The 21,391-nt window shown below is 34.8% G+C and overlaps 1 protein-coding gene across 5 annotated transcripts in view; it reads left to right on the top strand.

Moving 5' to 3' along the window:
- LOC147831059 (uncharacterized) overlaps positions 1 to 21,391 on the top strand; it is a 185,456-nt gene that overhangs the window by 88,531 nt on the left and 75,534 nt on the right. For 2 of the 5 annotated variants that reach the window (XM_087309543.1, XM_087309544.1), the window contains one exon: positions 6,466 to 6,559. The exons of 2 other annotated variants lie outside the window; for them this stretch is intronic. In XM_087309543.1, the coding sequence (XP_087165669.1) occupies positions 6,466 to 6,559 (94 nt within the window). Of the gene's footprint in view, positions 1 to 6,465; positions 6,560 to 9,207; positions 11,199 to 21,391 lie in introns of those variants that run through there. One more of the 5 variants, XR_015524991.1, reaches the window with a different exon arrangement.

Raw genomic sequence — 21,391 nt, 5'->3', positions numbered from 1 at the left:
CCTCGTTTTCTGCAGTTTGCAAACTATGTGTTTGATAGTGTGTTGTAACTTGTAGTCAGTCTGTGTGGCTTGTAATCACGTATCTATTATAGATCAGTGCTTGAAATGCATCGCTCAGGTTAAATCTTTAGGAGCTATTCACATATCGTGTCTAAAGCCACATTAAAACATGATGCGTGCTTCTTCCTTTACCAATTTAAATGTGTTTCTGAACTTACGATCCTCTTCCAATTGTTTTTGTTCTGGTCACGATCAGCTGTTCCTCACACATGCGGGGCAGTCAATTTTCAAAATAGTTCAACATTTGCCACTGTGTGGATTAGTACTGAATGTGTGTCATTGTTATTACTTGGGATATGGATTAAGAGTAGAGTAATATACTGGTGTTTCACTGCATTCCTTTATTGCATTTCTTCATTGGGCTTTCACACACTCTGTGTGCTACTTCAAAGCCATAGTGGGCATTTTTCACGCTGAACCCAGTCGACCAATCACAACCCACTGGATCATCAGACCTATCAGCGTAGATTAGCCTAACACAAAGGAGGGGTTTGGGAACAAATCAATCCCTAAAGGAATCATATGGGAGTTGTTGGAATAATTAGGTCAAATAAATGCAAATTATGAGACAATGAAAGTGTTTTTGACCTTACATACATATTAGCCTGTTGTTGGAACCAAATATGACAAAATATAACCTTTTTCATGTAAAATAGAGGCTCTTTAAATTATCACTCATGAAGGACTTTCATCCTTTTTCATTTTGACCGTTAGTTTTTCTTCATACATGACCATGTGAAAAATACAACTCCATCTGCAAAAGTGATGAAAAATATTAACTTAGATTTACTAGCTCCATCACTGCCAAAAGACGGACCCCCCACCTTTGCCCCACTTCACTCATCCTGCTCATTTTCACACATTTAGACCAATTGTTCCTGTATTGCCGGTCCATGCTGGGATGGAGGTGTGTTTGAACAACCTTTGCATGAGTTTTTTTTTAACAACTCTGTCAGAATAGACCACAAAAAGAAGAAGAAAAAAGTGAAGTCAGGTTTCAGTGTGCGTTTGTAGTTGGAAGCACCAAAATGTGGCTGGATGCCCAGATGTATGTTCATTCTCATGGGGAAGCAACAGGAAAGAGAATCTGAAAAATCATCATCCTTTAAATTTCATGCATCACAATTCATGTGTCTGTGAACACTGTATGTGCCGGTCATTCCTAGATAAATAAATAGCAGATGGTCTACAGATCATAGAGAATCGTTGTTGCATGTGTAATATCCTTCCGTCTACCATCCTGCTACTATGATCTGTCTGTATTGTCTTTCACACTCTTTCCTTTCCTCTGCCTATACATTATTTTACATTACCACCAAGGTTGATGTGATGTCATTATTTAGTGGTTTATACTGTTTTCGAGATGTTCGGGTTGAAGTGTTTGGCTTATTTAAGTATTGTATTGCCATTATGTAAATACACACACACAAAGACAAAACAAACAAAAAGCGTTACTCACCCTTTGCAAATAATTAATTTTGGAATCTGTGACTGCCATGATTATAATTGGTGAATAATAATCATTTCAGTAATTATTTTATCAATAGATTATTATTTTTTTCTATTAATTTAATTTTTAAATATTGTTATTCCACAAACTACCTTGCGTTCTCCAACTATATACAATTTTAAGGTTATGGAAACCAATTGAATGTTTGTAAATGATAAAGAAATTATAAAGTGAAAGCCAGAAAGAAAGAAAGAAAGAAAGAAAGATTAGACGGATAGACTGACAGACAGACAATTTTTATATATTTATTTTTGATTTGTAATTACATGACTTTTAAAACCAGTTTTTCATATTATTATAATTATTATCAGTAGTATTGATATTATTGTCAATTTATTAATTTATTTCTTTTTATTTTATTGTATATTTGTTAATAATTGGTCACAATCAAAAAAGAAAAAAATGAACAGTAAAACAATTCATTTGAACAGTGTAACAAACTTTTTAACAGTAAATGATTCATTTGAACAGTGTAACAATCTTTTGAACAGTGCAACGATTCACTTGAACAGTGTAACAATCTTTTGAACAGTAAAACGATTCATTTGAACAGTGTTACAATATTTTAAACAGTGAAACGATTCACCTGAACAGTGTAACAGTTGAAAGTGTGCATATTGAATTCTAACCTGTATTTTGAGTTGAATTGACTTATTTTTTTTATTTATTTATTTAAATTTTTTGCTTACATTTGAACAGTGGTGTAAAGAATATTGATAAATCAAATCTAAGTAAAAGTATTATTACTTGCCCAAAAATGTAGTGGAAGTAGAGTAAAAGTATCTGTTGTAAATACTACTCAAAGTATGAATAGTTACATTTACATTAATTTGTGGATGTCTGTAAACGTAATTTTCTCTAGTGCATTTAGTTATTGCCAAGCAGGCACACAACGTAATAAGATGTTAAAATTAGGTTAGATTTAGCTTGTGACGACAGGTGAACAAAATTCAATGTCTGGCCAGCCTCTAAGCACAACATTATTTTGATGTCCAATATCGACGTCAAATTATGTTGATGTTTGCTTGATTTTAGGTTGTGTTAAAAAGTGAACAAAATCCAGCGTTGAGCCAACATCTTCAACCATTGTCATATTGACATCAAATACTGACATTTATTCATCAAGTATGGCAACCAAAATCCAACATCTAATAAACATCCTAGTGGTAACGTCCGCACAACGGTCAGCTGTAACATCATTAGGTGTTGATATTTGGTTGATTTTAGGTTGTGTTAAAAAGTGAATAGAGTCCAAGGTCAAGTCAACATCTTAAACCAATGTCATGTTGACATCAAATACTGACATTTATTGGTCAGGTATGGCAACCAAAATCTATTGTCTGTTAGATGTCATAGTGGTAAAGCCCACACAACGTCAAGCTGTAACATTATTAGACATTGATATTTGGTTGATTTTAGGTTGTGTTAAAAAGTGCCCAAAATCCAACGTCGAGCCAACATCTTAAACTAATGTCATATTGATGCCAAGTACTGACATTTATTCGTCAGTCAGGTATGGTAACCAAAATCCAACATCTGATAAATGTGGTAACGTCAAGCTGTAACATCATTAGACGTTAATATTTGGTTGATTTTAGGTTACACATTGGACACTGACAACCTCACCTGTCGGCTTGACGTTGAGTTCTGAAGTCAACCCAATTTTCATTTCCAAGCACAATGCAATGTCCCCACGATGTTGGGATACAACATCAGTCTGACGTCTTTTTGACGTCTTGTGCCTGCTAGGTGTTTAAGGGCATTTTCTTCATCATACAGTAAAAATCTGACATCTTCTCATCAGTGACATGCATCTGAACAGAATCAATACGTGTAAAGATTTTGGACATCTACATGGACACTTTTAATGCTTCCAAACAGTTTGCTGCAATTATAAATCGCCCATGTCTTGAGGTAGTTCATTATAATGCAATTTACCTTCTACGTGTGATTTAATTGAACAGGAATCACAGGGCCAAAGAAAAAATATTGACTACAAACTATTTTTATCGTAATTTATTGTTTTTGTTTTCTTTATTTTGAAAGATATTTGTTTGTTTTCATTTTGCATAAGTGTTTGAAACTCGCATATTTTCTTGATTCCCACTTTGTTTAAATTGTACATATTGAGTTGACGTTAATCTGTGAAAAGAGAAAATCATGTATTTCCATTAACATGGACTTTATTATTGAACTTAAATAGATATTAAACAGAAAACATTTTCCTAATTATATAAATGAAACTAAATTGAAGAAAAACTCAATTTTGTTTGATCGTTCACTCACCTGCTGTGCTGCTTTTCCAGTAGCCTTTCCTGCTCATCTGATCAATTGGCCCACATTGAAAAATACGCTAGCGCAACGCGTTCAACCGTGCATGCTACAATCAGTTGTCACATATTAAAATTAGACATCTGAATTTTCCTCCACATCCATGCGCTCGAAGAAGCCAGACTAGAATGAAAGGGAGTCAAAAGTGTTTTAATGGAGCAGCTTTTGCCGACACACAGGCAGTAGACTCTTCCCATACCTTCTCTAAAGGAGGCAAATGCCTCTCCTCCTCGCGCACAGGGTCTTTGATCACTGCCTGTTGTTATATGTAATGATTTTGCTGGCATCTGTAGTACAGACCAGGAACGAGAGTGGCTCTAGTTCATTATAATAGGCTCATCGATGCCATGCTTGTATCAAGCCCCTTATTGACATCATTCAGTAATATGTGATTTATTTTATTTGCTCATTTTCTGTAGTTGCATGGGGAGCTTGAGCTTTCAAGGCCTTTGAGGAAGCCTCTCATCTCCAAATGTCAAAGTGCTCCCTGTGCATATGTGCGAGGCACATGAACACACACACACACACACACGCTCCATTTGCATATGAGTGGGGTTTTTGGTGGCATGCCAGGGCTTGACTGAAGAAGACATCAGAGATGAAACTGAGTGTTTTTCCCACCTGGAGCTAGCACTGATTAGCCCCAGAGCAAAGAGGGGAGGAGGCCGACATGAGCAGCTGTGAAATTACAACCTGCTTAATTTAATTACCCGTGCTAATTAATTCATATCTACAGCCAAAGGAAAAGGACTTGAGTAAAGAAGTCATTAGCCTAATTACTTAATTAATTGTCTGTGGCGCCGTCCCATTTGAGCTGCGTCTTCATTATCTGATGTTTGGCCTTGGCACCAGTTTAGTATGTTTGATGAAATCTGGTCCCGGTGATAATTTCTCCCCGTCACGCTTTCGTAATGAGAGGTGCGGAGGCTCCATATGGCCGTGTTTGCGCTCGAGTACCCGTTGGGAATGTCACTTGCTGATACTATATCTCCCAGCTTGGGAGAATATGTTTGATTGTGTTGCACTCAACGTGTCTGTGGTTTCATTTCGACTTCTGTTATGCATGTCTGTGATTACATTTGCTAGCTTCAGTAGCTGTGTTTCTATCCATGTATTTTTATGCACATTATGGAATTTCACACAAAAAAAAATGCTAATGAAAATGCCAAGATGTGCATAAATGTAAAACAAATTTGAAAAGTCATGTGATTTCCAAATATGATATGTGATAACCAAAATTGTCATGATAAGATATAGCATTAATGGAGAAACCATTTGATTTGGTCATTCTAAAATCCTTTAGCCAAATTCTGTCATTAAACTGGTTCGAAATTATTACTTCCTAAATCTGTTTTGATTGGCTGCACTCCCAAAGAACAGTCTCTCACCTCCCAAAGACATTGCATATTCATTGTGTTTCAACTTCGTCTTCTGAAGTTTTATTATGTAAGTAAAATGCCTCACAGTTCCTTCATCTTTTTTATTTGATACTTGGCGCTAGTTTATCAGGAAGTGACAATTTTATTCTCTCATTTGATGGAAATTGTGCTTTTTGTTTTGTGCAATATTCCAATTTTGACCATAAATTTAATTTGTATCTTTGGATGGGAACATAGCCAGTGATGTTTATTTTAGGTGTGAGTGTCTGGGTGTCCAAACTTTGTTGCTGCATCCCAGTTTGCATACTATCCGTTCTAAAAAGTGTTTGAAAATAGAATTGGTATGTCCCAAATTGTAGTATGTTAAAGAGTATGCCAAAGGATCCCTAATGTTTTACTATTTCCGGTAAAAATCGTAAGTGTAGAAGCGTCCATACTGTAACCGCTGATATTGCCCACAATACATTGCGTGGATGTGAATTTGATTAGAACTTCAAGCGCGGGTGAAAAGTGCAAATAAACTACAAACACGATGTATGTGCAAGACCAAACGTCAAGTACAGAGGCTTCGGTAAAGTTTCCATGATCACGTTCTCTCTGTTATATTTCATCTGCAATGTCCAAAGACGTGTTTGGACATTAACGTCTGAATGCATAATTATTCAAACACCTAAGGAGATTACTCTGCATGAAAGACTCGTGAATGGGAGATTAACCTGCTTCTCCTTTTCCAGTAAGTATAGGAAAATAAATACATGAGAAACATGGATAATGTGTGGATGCTTGACTGAGCTCATAACTAAGCAAAATAACGATCGGTTAATGATGAAGTAGCATGTCTCAAAGCTAGCATACTTTTCTGTTACACACTCAAAGGATATAATTTTCCTTCACAAAAAACTACATACTTTTATATAACGTAGTATACGTATGTGAATTGGGATGCAGCATCAGTCCTGCAGAGTTTAGCTCAACCCAAATTGGACACACCTGAACCAGCTAATCAAGCTCTTACTAGTTAAACTAGAAGCTTCCAGCAGGTATGTTGAATCAAGTTTGAGCTTTACTCTGCAGGACACCACCCTTCCAAGACAGAGTTTGGGCACCCCTGGTCTATAGGATCCCAAATAGAGATTATATGACACTTAAAATTTTTATGTATGTTTTGTTTAACTGATTCTACAGGGTGCTCATCTGTACTGTCCTTGTTAGCACATCCATCTCCTATGTGAGAGACGGCTGCTGGAATCCAGTTCAGACCATTGGTGCAGTGACCCGGGTAAGAGGGAGGTTTGCAGGGAAGTTAATAGGAGCTGTTCAAGTAAACCTAGCTGGCCTTGCCTTCTAGAGCCACACTAGTAATTGACGCTATGGGTAAACTCGCTCCTGGAGGGCTGGTGTCCTGCAGAGTTTAGCTTCAATCCTAATCGAACACACCTGCCAATAGCTTTCTAGTGATCTTGAAGACGCTAATTAGCATGTTCAGGTGTGTTTGATTAGGGTTGGAACAAAACTCTGCAGGACAGCAGCCCTCCAGGAGCGAGTTTACCCATCCCTGCACTAGAGGCTACAGTTGTCAGTGTGTTAATGTGGCTGCCCAGTTCAAATCCTACATGGTGCAGGTGTTGTCAGAAACTTGCTCATTCCCGGCACATTTTCCCAATGTTTTTTCTGTTTTATTTTTTACTTTCATCACCATTGAAAATTCATAAGGCAAATGGTCTGGTGGGAGTACTTTTAGCTTAGCTTAGCATAGATCATTGAATCATATTAGTCCATTAGCATCACGCTAAAAAAATTACCAAATAGTTTTTGTTATCTAAGTACACAATGTAAAAAGAAGAGTTAAATAAGAAAATTATTGAAAATCTTTGGTCATTTTTGAATGAGATACTAATTGTCTAATCAGATTCAATGATGCAGATACAGAGAAAGTATTTAATATGTAGCCTATTAACAATCAACATTATAGGGGAGCTATAAATTAGGTGTGAATTAGCTTTCATTTTTGTTTTTTTTAAACATCTAATCTGTTTGAATTGTTCTCCAGTTTAAGAATAATATTTCACCACATCAACAGCCGTCACACAATGAATTTAAATTCAAATAGACCGCAAAATTCAGACACTTTGAAGAATAGCTCAGATGAGAACAGCAACATAAGTCGACAATCTTAGGCAAAGCTACTGTATATAAAAAAGTTGTTGGAATTTGTATGCTGTTCACTTATTTCAGTTAAATTTGTTTTAAGCACCCCCTCAGTGCTTAAACTGTTAAGCCCCCACTTAACACCCCTCTCGCCAAAAGTAAAAAACATGACAAGTGGAGCTGTGTTTAGGTCATATCGTCATGACCAAGATGGGACTGAGGCTAGCATTATATGCCAGAGATGCTACTTCAAATCCTGTTCAGAGTGGTACGAGTAGAACTGTTGGGATTTACATTAGTGTCATGGATGGGAAGGCAGTGAAGTTTAGAGGCTGATTGTAACAGAGGTCTGCTAGTAAGAACTGTGTAACTAAAACTTTCCCCCCCTCACCCCACTATAGTAGCGACTGACGCTAAAGCCTTTTTATCATTCGTTAGTGCTCTGGTCTACCATGCTGGCTTCAAATCCTACTCTTTGTGCTGCAATTAGGACTAGAGTGGTTAGATTAGTGCCATAGCTCAGATGGGAGTAAGATTTAGGGGGGTGAGTATAACAGGGACAATACTGTATATGATAATGAAACATTATTTCATCAATATTTATTTTCCCAAATGTTATCTATGTCTACAAACTGTTAAATGTGCTTATTAAATGTATTTATTTTGCCTTATAATTTGATGCAGGCACCAGAATAGGATGTCTCTTCTTTTGACCCACATTCATTTTGTGGTGGCTAAATTAACTTTAAATTGATAAATTTTATTAATTACTTTATTTACGGCTACAACTAGCAGCTTATTGGCTATACTTGTCTTTGAAACAAATATTGCATTGTTTTGATAGCACCGTCAAGCCCATTGTTAACCTTCTAGGGTAATTTACATACAAATGTCTTACTTGTAGCTGCCTCTGCATGTTAATTAAAAAAAAAAAAAAGACTGCACACATCCAGCAATCTTCTTTGTTTGTCTAAATGTTAAAATTGACAGATACATTTCCATTTGCCCATTTGCTACATGACAAGAAAATACCATAATGTCATTTCACGAATGGGGAGGACATGTTTATCGTATACATTTAATCTGTTTGCATTGTTCTCTGGTATATGAATAATATTTCACCGGTGCCTCGGTGGAGAATAACCCCACCGCACTCTCATTTAGGACGTTAGCATACGATATTGAATTGGGTATATTATTATCCTGAGAACATTTGGCTAACTGCACTTTTACGACCGCTGTGTTGGGATCTCGGGTGAAAACGGGAGTGGCGAGGGATGTTTTACGCTGCTGTGGTGACTTAAGCAATTGGATAGAAATTGATTGAGAGCGTTTGTCCGGAGAAGGTCTGGTTCGGGAAAAGCTAGATATAGGGCTTAATAACCGAGGCTTTGGTTCCAGTGTCAGCTCAGATTATATTATATATTCAAGTGATACCTAGTGTTTGTGCTGAAAGCTAAAAAGCTTTCCCCTCCTGTTCCAACACACCACTGGCTGCGGTTTCTGGGAAAGCATTATGTTTGTCATTTATAGACTCTATAGATGTGCTTGAATGATCCTCATTTTTATGCACTTAAACATATGGAGCTAATAGGTTGTCAGTGTGTTCAATTGAATTATGTCTATTAATAGACAAACACATAAATGTACAAAACAAGCATGTGCACTGGAACATGTTGAATCAGATTGCAATGAGTGCATGTTGGGTGCACACTGTTTCATTTTCTTGTGTTATCTTCATCTTATACAATAGGTAATCATTCATTCATTCATTTTCAGCTTATTCCCTTTATACATCTGGGGTCCACACAGCAGAATGAACCGCCAACTTATCCAGCATATGTTTTACGCAGCGGATGCCCTTTCAGCAGCCATTACCAGTTGCAACCCATCACTGGGAAACATCCATACACTCCCATTCACACATACACTACGAACAATTTAGCTTACCCAATTTACCTATACTACATGTCTTTGGACTGTGGGGGAAACCTGAGCACCCGGAGGAAACCCATGAGAACAAGAAAGCTTCACACCGAAATCGGATCGGATCAAAGACCTTCTCGCTGTGAGGCGATCTTGCTACCTACTGCGCCACCTTGCTCCCAATAAATAATCAATGTGTCCATTATTTACATCCTGGAAAATCCATTTATTTTCTTTTATTTTTTTTTTCAAAATTTCATTTTAAAGGAACTGTTTATCCACAATTATAATTATCTATTAATTTAGTCACTCTCAAGCCATCCTAGGTGTACATGCGTTTCTTACATCAGATGAGCATAGTCTGTGCTTTATTAAATACTATCCATTCTCAGCCTTGCAATGGCAGTAAATGTTTTTAGATGGCCTTTAAAGCTTGTAAAAGAGTACATACTACTGCAGTCTGTATAAATTCCATCTGAAGCAAAGTCAGAAAAAAAGGTGCAAAAGCAGTCATGGGTGGTACCTTTTCATATTACTATCTAAAGTACAAAAGTATACAGTACCTTTAAGGTACCAATGTGAACCTTTTAGGTACAAAAGTGTATTGAAAAGGAACCAACCCAGTGACAGCATTTCTACCTTTATTACTGAGTAAAGTTTATAAATGATCTTTAATGTTGTATAAACTATGAAGTTGGTATAGTGGATGATCGACAATCAGAACCTATATTGATCAAATTTTTCCGTTTTTTTTTTAAATATTTTTTATCACTTTCCTTACTGCATGTGGAGTCATGTGACCTTCCTATAGGCCAATTTTAGGTCTTTGCATGCTGAAGTTCGAAACATTTGTATGCGTTTTTTTTATTATTATTAATATGCAAAAAATTTGTCACATAAACAAACCTTGCACGCACCTTGCATGCAAGTTTGAAGCATATTAATTAATCCATTAAGTAAAAAATGCAACAGAACTCGAGGTCAAATAAATTTTTCAACGTCCAAAAATTACAGACGAAAATTTCTGATTTAGTGTGCATTAACCTTTATACTTCTGTGTCAAGTGCATGCATGAGGTGCAAGTGCACCTTTCAAAGTGTAACTACCAAACACTGGAAAAAGGTAACTACATGTAACTACATGTTGCAACGATGCATATCGCAAGCTTTGTGATTGGTCGGCTTGTTATCAGCTCTTCAATGTTGATGTTCAATAAATTATCATAAATAATAGATAGTGTGTGTTTCCTTCAATTAGTTTAAAATTAAGTAATGCTCCCTTCATTCATAAATCTCTCATATGTAATATTTGCGAATATTTACTGTACAAAACTTGTCAGTAAACTATGAGAGCAAAAAATTTAATAAATAAATAAAATAATTGTTCATTAATTGTAATTGAGTAAAAATGTTCAATTAATTGAGATTTTGACTTTACGCCAAGTCGCCCAGCCCTATGAGAAAGTGATATGGATTACTTTCAGGATGAATGGGTGGACTTCTTATAGCTTTAAAAGCTATATTTACTGATGCATAACACATGTGATGGTTTATGGGTGAGTAAATTACTGATCAATTACATTTTTGAAGTAAAGCAGGCCTCTGTTTTTAATTTCTCAGAACTCTATTTTCATAGTTACCAAAATTAATGTCTAGTTTTTTGAAAGCATGGGCAAATTCTGTGACATTGAACATCGTTTTGTTTTTTCCTGGATTCTACAATACAGTTCAGCGGATTCTAAATTAAATCTGCATTGCAGAAATCATAAAACAAAAAAAACATGCACATATGCATATTGACTCTATGCTGTTGGTGCAATCATATAATAAACACTCTCTATTCACCACAGTGAAGCCTTTCTGGTAACTCTGAGTGAATACATGTTTTTTTTTTTTTAACCGTGTGCTTGTTTGTTGCTCAACTGCCTGTTTTGTGTGCATTCTAGCAGGCTCTCCTTTAGCACATGGATGTGAAATTAAATTTTGACCTTGACGACCTCTTTGGCCTCTGTAAGCCCAGGTGCATGAATGGGCTTTATAGAAGCTGCCATTGTTGCCTTAGTATTTACTCAAAAGGCTGTGAAGAGGAACAACATGGAGACGTCAATGGTTTAATTATTTCGAAGGCTGATGCTTTATGCTATGCCAATGCAGGAAGGTTATTATTAATGATAAGCTGGGTCAAAGATGAATTGTATTTACCTCTACGGTAAATCTGTGAATTGTGGGACCACACGGACAATAAACTCTGCTAAGGTTGTTCCTCTGAAAGTCTCTTTTCAAGTTTTTAATCTCTGTTACAGAGATTCAAAATCACGCACCTTTTTCCGTCCTTTTAAACTCTCGCCTTGCTGTTGAAATGTCCTTGGTAAATCGTTTTATTTCATAAAGTCCAGATGGTTTTGAACAAAGTATAACTAGCACATTGTCCCTTTTCTATCTCGTTAAAATCTGGAGTGTAGGAAGAGCTTTGGCCAATCAGGGATTAATGCGGGCCGGTTTCACAGTCAGGAGATTCAATACCGGACTGAATGGGACATCCAGGCCCAGCAAAAAAATCTCCTGGGGGACTTTGATTGGCAAAATAATTAGCTTATTATGTCCTTTCCAGATAGGTCCTTTTCTCTAGCCAAAGCCCTCTGAAATAATATTTAGGTTTAAGCCCTCATTTCACATTTAGCAATTTGATATTCTATTTGGAGCGCTTCCGTTCAGCGGGGGTCAATTGAGACCTCAGAAATTATAAAATGAAGTTTTCATCATCTGATTTGTCGGGCTCTCGCTGTCATGCCTTACGCACAAGTAGGATCCTAAATGGTTATCAATTTCCCCCATTGAGTCAGAAGAAGCATGACATTTACTGTTCTTTCCACCAGACCATTTTAACAGGCTTTGCTTCTGTCTTGGAGATTTCTTTGGAAATTAAGATTGAATGAAAGCAATGAACAGTGTAAAATGAATACACTAAAATGTTTTTATTTAAATTCCTCTCATTAATTAGAATGTGTACACTAGGATTTGTCAGTCCTTTAAATTATAAAACTGTAAATGAATAAAAAAAGATAGATCACATATGTGTTTTACTATAACATAAAAATAACCGTGCCTTGTCTCAAAAGTACTTTTGTGAGAAGAAGTTGCCAAATTACTTTCCTCCACCACAGATTCCTCATCTGAATGTCTATTTATTTACAAACAGTTTAAAGATTTTGTTGAACATAAAAAAAAGTGTGGTGGCCAAGAGAGCTTAACGTGCTGCAATTTAAGAAAACACATGCAATTACAAAAAACAACAGCAAATTAAGAAAATACCTTTATCTGTTTGACAGCATACGTGCTGCAAATCCTCACAACACATGCACATTTTCCCACATCGCAAACAGTTAATGAAAACACGCTGCATTTTGCATTTGAAAGTGTCATGACTATTGCACTGTAAAGTTGTAGGTGATCTTTGAAAGGTGAGTTTTTTTTTTTGTTTATTTTAATATCCCGATGCTCTTGTCTTTAGCACTGCTTGGAACATTTATGCTGTGTTGTGAGAAAATGCAGCGCGTTTTCGTAAAATGTTTGCGTTGTGAGAAAATGAAGCGCGTTTAATTTGTTTGCATTTTGTGAAAATGCAGCATGTTTTTTTTTTATAAAAATGTGTTTGTGTTGTGACAATTTGCAGCAGGTGTGCTGTCAAACAGATGAAGATCTTTTCTCAATTTGCTGGTGTTTTTTGTTATTACACGTTTTTTTTTTTTTTTTTTAAACTGCAGCATGTTAAGCTCTCTCAGCCACCATAAGAAAAGGGGAAATCAACAAAAATAAAATAAAGTAATAATAATAATAATAAAAGAAATCTCTTTGGTCACCTCACAAGAAGATCACTGGTTCGAGTACCAACTGGATCAGTTGGCATTTCTGTGTGGAGTTTGCATATTCTCCTCATGTTCGTGTGGGTTTCCTCCAGGTGTCAAAGACATGATATAAGTGACTAGATTGAACTAATTTGACCATAGTGTTTGAGTGTGTATGTGGGAATGTGAGAGTATATCTGTGTTTCCCAGTATTGGGTTGTGGCTGGAAGGGTATCCATTAAGTAAAACGTGCCGGAATAGTTAGTGGTTCATTCCGCTGTGGCATCCCTTGATAGGGGACTAAGCCAAAGGAAAATAAATGAATGAATTGTTTCAGTTAGTAATGTATACAGAGAAATCATTCTAAACCAGATGAGGATGAATAATAGATAGTTTTGATTTGCAGTCCAGACTATTGTACAGATGTCACCACTTTAAAATGTTCCCTCTTCCGCCCTTGTTGTGACGTGGCATGGCGTTAATGCTCATATTAAAGTGTCACCTACTGTATAGGTGAACATTAGATTAAAGGTCTATGTGAGAAGTCTTCCATTTTTATGTATTATTTATGAGTAAAGCTACACAGTTACAGAGTAACAGTTACATTTGCATAATATAGAACCATTTCTTGAAACAAGAGGCTTGTGAATAAGCTATGTTACCTTCTTGGCAGCAGTCATGCCCGCCATTAAAGCTTGCTCATGGGTATAAGAAGCAGCCAGTACTGCATGTATATTAGCCTACATATGACTTCAGAAATCATTTTAATACATGGATTGTGGGAATAAGAAATATTTCTAAATACATTATAATCAATGTGGACAACAGTAAGTATATGGCATATATTTCTACCTTATTATTGTTTTATTTGTTTGTTTGTTGTGCATGTATGCCCGTATGCGTGCATGTGTTATTTGATCCTTTGATTACTTTTCCCCTCAAGAATATGATATGCCAGAAGGCAGCGGTGTAGATCTGGCAAGCTCGACAGTTCCACTCAGGAGTACAGTAGATGATTACAGGCACACCTCCAAGCCCAAACCGTCAGCTCACAATGTGAACAAAACATTTTAACCACTGAGGTTTGTTTCTGCACACCTTTCCTTTCTATTCTCCCAAGCAATGCTCCCACACTCTTTTAACAGCAACTCTTTCTGACCTCCATTCACTGGCACAATGCACTGCGACCTTCCTCAACAAACTAGACACATACACAAAACAAACTTCACAGTCTAGAGCTCCAATGAGGCTACGTTTACACTAGTGTGTTTATTTTTTAAAACACAACTTTGCTACGGTTATGCTTGGGATCCACATTGCTTTGAGACTTTTAAAAATGGCCCCATTTTATATTATACTGTATCCCTCCTATAACATTTAACAAAAAGAAATAGTGTCTTGCAAAATCATGTGGGTTTAAATGAGTATTTCAAAGTAGCCTGGATGGTTTTCGGTACTCTGCAAAAAAAGATTTTCTTGTACTGCACATTTGAAATGAACTGAACCAACACAATTCTTGATGTTTTTTGTAACAAGTTAATTGTTTTATGTTTAATCAACTTAATTCCGCAAAAAATAAATATAATGCTCTTTTATGTGCATGCAACATCTTTGAATGGTATATGAATTGTCTAATTGATCTATAAAATGGTAGGAAGTTAATTATAAAAGATATATAGAGGATGTGATGAAATGACTGAGGAAGTAGTTGGTCCAAAAGCTTGTCCACTGTTCTGTTCCACTCAAAATATACAGTATATTTTTCTTAACAAATAGGGTTAATTCTTTATGGTGAATGTACAATTCTGGATCATTGTGTTTCTGCCCTTGATTGGCCAAGCCCTGATCACATGACCTCATGCTGAGTGTTGTTTTTCGTTTGCATGAAAGGTTATTATAAAAAAATTAAAAATAAAAAGAAAACTAACATTTTAACCAAAAAAGTAAAAAAAAAAAAAAAAAAAAAACTAGAACTAACTACTAACTGAAACTGTATTGTATACATTCAAAACTAAAATTATAGCAAAAATCAAGATTTACAATAAATGTAAATGTATTATTACATAATCTTACTTTATACATTTTAGATGTAAATCTATTTACTTCGCGCTGCAGGTGTTTGGTCCGAATTGCACCTCAGAGTTTGTAATCCTGCTGCCATTGGCCAGATTGAGGTGGTTCTCCTCCAGTCATCCTCGGTGTTGCTCTTGCGACAAAAACCAAGAGTAAACATGACAGCAGCATGATGACAGCATTAAATACTTTAAAATAATTCCTTTAACACATTTGTGCCCAATAATGCGTTTTATTTATGTATTAGTGATCACGAACAAATCTTTTTAACCAGATCTTCTAAGTGAACCGATTGAACTATGTAATGTAATGTGTTTTTACATAGCGCATTTATTGTGTATGGCCATACACCCAAAGCGCTTCACAATCATGAGGGGGGGGGTCTCTCCACACCACCATCAATGTGCAGCATCCACTTGGATGATGCGACGGCAGCCACCGGACAATGGCGCCAGTGCGCTCACCACACACCAGCTATTGGTGGAGTAGGGAGACAGTGAAAGAGCCAATTCGGTGGAAGGGGATGATTGGGAGGCCATGATTGTAAGGGGGACTTTGGCCAGGACACCGAGGTTACATCCCTGCTCTTTCATGAGAAGTGCCATGGGATTTTCAATGACCACAGAGAGTCAGGACCTCGGTTTAACGTCTCATCCGAAAGACGACACCCACTGACAGTGTAGTGTCCCCTTCACTTTTACTGGGGCATTAGGACTCACACAGACCACAGGTTGAGCGCCCCCTGTTGGCCTCACTAACACCACTTCCAACAGCAACCTAGTGTTCCCTAGTGGTCTCCTATCTAGATACTGACCAGGCTCAGGCCTACTTAGCTTCAGTGAGTAACCGGTCTTGGGCTGCAGGGTGATATGGCTGTGGCAAGTTCACCATGACTAGTTCACCAAATCAAACTGAATCATTTAAAACAATTTGCGTCTCCAGTAAGCACTTTTATCCACTAGCAAGTTACCTTTTAACACGTATAATACCCCTTCTGACTCGAAATAAACAATATATAATGTTATTCAGTCATTAAAACATCACACTGAGATCAGATTTGAGAAGCGGTGAACCGTTAATAATGCACATGCGTGATTGATGGTGAACCAAATACAAACAGTACATGACAACCTGCTGTAACTGAAGTAAGCTGAGGACTTAAATCAAAGGGTCTGGCGAATAAACGTAAGTTTATTTCAAAACAGAAAGTGATAATGGAATTTAAACTTGTGGTCAATCATGCTACAGTTTGGTTGGAAAACTTAACTGTAAGATTTTTTTCTGATCATGGTAAGGTTTTTAACTGACTGAAATTATGATTGCTGACTACATATTTTTGATATGTTGAGTCTAAACATGGGAGGATTGTCAGTTCATGTTAAAGACCCGAACTTCCTATCACTACTGTGTATCTAACCTCAGAATCAGCCTTGTACACGTTTTACTTAAGGCCGCTTTCTCGTGGGCTGTTGTGTTTGAATTTGAGGATGGGTAAATTGCAGTGGTAGATGATAGTGGTCGTGTGTCCTCTGAATACATGTTTCAAAAAAGGTATGTTTTTATTATATTCATTGTGTTTATGTCTGATGATTCTGAATCTTGCACACAACAAATATCCTTATTTAGAAGAAGAAGAAAAAAACTAAACTAATGACTTTTTAATACTAGATGCATATTGTATATGTATAGTTGTGTACTTTAACTATATATTTACTTGTCCCTTTCCTTTCTCAACACCGGTAAAGCATTTGCTGTTTACTTGAATGGTATATCCCCCTCCACCCCATACAATTCTATAATAATTTAATTATTCTTGACTTGTTTAAGTTTCCTTGAACAAAAATGAAGATATAACGAGTAATGTTGGAAAAACAGCCTATGACCTCTATATATATTTTTCCAACAATCTTCAAGATATCTGGTTTTATGTAAAAGACAAACAAATTAAATAGAACCACTTGAGTGTGAGTAAATGGTGAGTAAAACAAAAAGGTGAACCTTTCTTTAAATGTAAGTTTTTTCCTTTTTTCTACATGTAATTTATTAATCTTTTATTTGTTTATAATGAAAACTCCTAAATGGTGTTTTCTAAAATAACTGTACTGTACTATGATTTTATAGCTACTTCTAGCATCTGACTTTTAAGTTTGACCATGCAGCATCGATGAAGAGCTTTTCTGAAATAAAAATGCCAGTATGGACGAGATTCATTTTTATTTTAAACCAAAAAAGCACACTAGTGTAAAGATAGCCTGAGAGAAAATTTGCAGAGAGCAGAGTCAAAACCCTTCGTTTTTTTCAAAGAAACACAAAGAAAGAAGTAGCAGTTTCCAAAGTGACATTTGCACTTTCTTATCCATCAGTCACGAGACATGTTGATGAAACCTGAGGTAAAAATTACGAAGCTTTTCATTTGATGCTCTTTCAAGAATGGCTCTAATTGCCTCTGGTAGATTAATTGGCTTGTGCTTGTGTTTTACCTTGGAAGACAGTGTGTGCTGTGCTGGTGAGTTCATTTATTGTCTATATGTTTATTTTACTAGACAAGACGTGATCAAAACCTAAATATATTTACATGTAATCATATTATTTGCTATTATATAATTTTGTTTCCAGCATTAAAATTATTAAAAACTATTTAAATTACACTTTTTGAAATGTATTTTTATAATTGTAAATTCAAAAAGATTTAATTTCTTTTGTCCTAAATGGGAATATTGTTCTAATTATGAATTCATTTCTGTTTCTTATACACATTTAATCCTGTCAGTTACATTATTGTTGTATTTTACATATTTTTTCAAGCTTCAGTCTTAAAATGAAGAACTTGCTTTTTACTGTTCTGTTTTTTGGGCGGAATTATATTATATTATATTATATTATATTATATTATATTATATTATATTATATTATATTATATTATATTATATTATATTATTGATTTTTTTAACAATTTTTTTTGTTCTTAAATTTACTAAAATACTAATCAACTAAATCTTAAATCTTCTAAAAATGCATATTATTGGTTCAGCGTGAAATAGTTTTACAGGATAACTGTCTGGTCATTGAATATCATGTGGATCTGAGTGAGGGGATTTTTCCACAATTTTACAATGTTACTCTGGATCTATGCTGACTAAATCTATCCAGCAGTTACAGTATATTCTCTGTGTGTGTGTGTGTGTGTGTGTGTGTGTGTGTGTGTGTGTGTGTGTGTGTGTGTGTGTGTGTGTGTGTGTGTGTGTGTGTGTGTGTGTGTGTGTGTGTGTGTGTGTGTGTGTGTGTATGTGTGTGTGAGGAGCAGACTGTAAAAACTCCCTCACATGTCCCACAATGCCCCAGAATGTTCTCTGGAGTCTCTGTCTGCTGCTGAAGCTCCTGAGGCGCATCTGCTCTGTCTGAATAAAACCTCAGTCTGCCTCATGACACTGCAGAATCACACCGCTTTAATGCACTTTCTGCTCAAACACAGAGATCAGAGCGAGATCACCCAGGCAAAAGCATTTATGAACTTAACAGTTCGTTACTATTTAGCTAAATTGGGCCTTTCCTGTGTTCTTGCAGCATGTACGTTGAGTAAAATATGTAAGAAATTGGATACAATATTAAATGCATAACTTTAATTGATATATTTTTTCTTTTATCAATTTAATTATGAAAATAATGTGAACAAATTATTTATTTTTGTTTATTTATGGAACTGATTTATTGAATTTATAGATGTTTCTTTTATTTTAAATATGAAACATGTTTTTAGTGTAAGGTTTTAGATTTATTTAAATCTTGATTACTTCTAATGATCTAATCTAATTATTTGGGAATAATCTCTTTATAATGCTCATTTTTATTGTTATGATGTGTATAATAATAATAATAATAATAATAAAAAAAATAATAATAATAATAATAATAATAATAATAATATAATATTATAATATATAATATTAAATGATTTATTATTATTTATTTATATATTTATTAGATTCTCACTTAAATAGAGTAAAAATCTCAATAAATCCCCCCAATAATTACCAAAAAATGTATATAATAATAATAATAATAAATAATAATAGTTTATTATTATTATTTATAATTTTTTATCGAAATTTTCTTTCCATTCAAGTAAGAATCTAAAATTATAAATAATAATAATAATAATAACAATAATAATAAAATAATAATAATAATTATTTAATTAATTTATGATTCTCACTTACATGGAAAAAATACCCTCAATAAATCCCCCAAAATCCCCAAAATATGTTTATAATAATAATAATAATATGATAATAATAATAATAATAATAATAATAATAATAATAATAATAATAATAATAATAATAAATAATAAAATCATTATTTATTTATTTATTTATTTATTTGTTTGTTTGTTTATTTGAAAACCACAACACAACTTTAATAGTTATTCTTTTATGCTTTTTTTGTTTGCACCCTCCACAATATTTGATAAAATGACAAATTAGTATCAACACAAGTACTATTTATATCTAAAGGAAAAGATACTGTACCATATAACAGGAATGACCCAGCTTTGTTCACATGATTCTGTATTTAAATTACATAAAAGCTTACAACAGAAACTCTAAAGTCTTTCTTTTAAATAATGATCATGTTCAATTTCCTCTCCTCACTATAATGAAATGTCGGCCATTTTGCCCTCTCGCAGCACTGACAGACTGATAGCCGTATGTTTTCTGACAGCGATTTAAAAGGCAGCCTTTGTTGCAAATACAAATCCTGAAGCATGTATTAGTAACAGAGTTTCTCCAGCAGCTCCCACAAGTGTTGTTTGTAATGGACAGAGCGAAACGCGCAGCTTTAATCTCGCATTCAGCACAGATGCGCTTGTCATTGCCGCAGACTTAAAAGAGCCAGGTGTTCAAAATCACTCATTGTTGTCAAAGACGGTTTGGGCTTTTAGCTTTCGGAAGAAGCCGTTCTCCGAGTCGAAGGCGTTTGAAAGCTGATTTTTCCTCTGTAAACTCTGTTTCCCCAGAATTCCCCAGTCTGCCTGCTATCTTTAAAAACAGTCTGGCTTTTGTGTTTTGACAGTGATGGGGAATTTACTCATGGGTTATTTGTCAACATGCTCTACATGTGTAAACTAGAATGAGCTTTCCTTAATCTGAGCGCCTCAAAACTTTTTTTTTCCTCTTCTCTTGACTGTTTGCTGCAGTTTTATGTTTATTACTGTTTTTGACATGTTTACACTTTTAATTATTCATTTAATTTATGTGCTACTGTAAATATGTTTGCTCAGTGTTTTGTATTATTTAAAGTAATAGCATCTAAATTAACATTTTATTAGATTCAAAATATTAACTATTATACTGCATTATACTGAAATATTAATATACCTTGTGAAAAAATGAAAAGGATTTTGCTTTACGCTAAAAAATATACAGTAGAAGTCAGAATTATTAACCCCCTTTCAATTTTTTTTCTCTTTTAAATATTTCCTAAATGATGCTTAACAGAGCAAGGACATTTTAACAGTATGTCTCATAATATTTTTTTTTCTTTTGGAGAAAGTCTTGTTTGTTTTATTTCGGCTAGAATATAAGCAGTTTTTAATTTTAAAAAAAATCATTTTAAGGTGAAAATTATTAGCACCTTTAAGTATTTTTTTTCCGATTTTCGAGTTGTACAATTCATTTAAAAGTAATATAAAATCTTGTTTTTATTTCATTACAACATATGTATTTATTATGGTAAAAGTTTTGCATCAATGTGCAAGATGAAGTTTAAATCAGGAATAAATCTTTCTACAATCTTTTACCGAAAGAAATATTACTCTAAATATATTTTAAATTAATATTACACCAAATAGTTATATTTTAGATCTAACTGTCATTTTAAATCAGATTTGTTTAGATATGTTTTAATAAGATAAATACAATTTAGATATTACCACTTAATCAGTCTTTCGAATGAGACGTAAAACCAAGGTCATTAAAAATCCCACTTTTCGTAAAGAGTAGGGGTGTAACCCTGCACTGTAAAAAAAAAAAGTTGAGTAAACTTAAAATAATTAGGCAACCTATCACACATAGCTTTTTGAGTTAACTCAACAAACAGGGTTTGAAGACCAGTGAACTC

Source organism: Danio rerio, chromosome 24 (assembly GCF_052040795.2).
Source record: "Danio rerio strain M-AB ecotype USA chromosome 24, GRCz13ab, whole genome shotgun sequence".
NCBI classification, from domain to species: Eukaryota; Metazoa; Chordata; class Actinopteri; order Cypriniformes; family Danionidae; genus Danio; species Danio rerio.
Note: the sequence above shows the minus strand (reverse complement) of the source record. Positions and strands in the feature narration are given on the sequence as shown.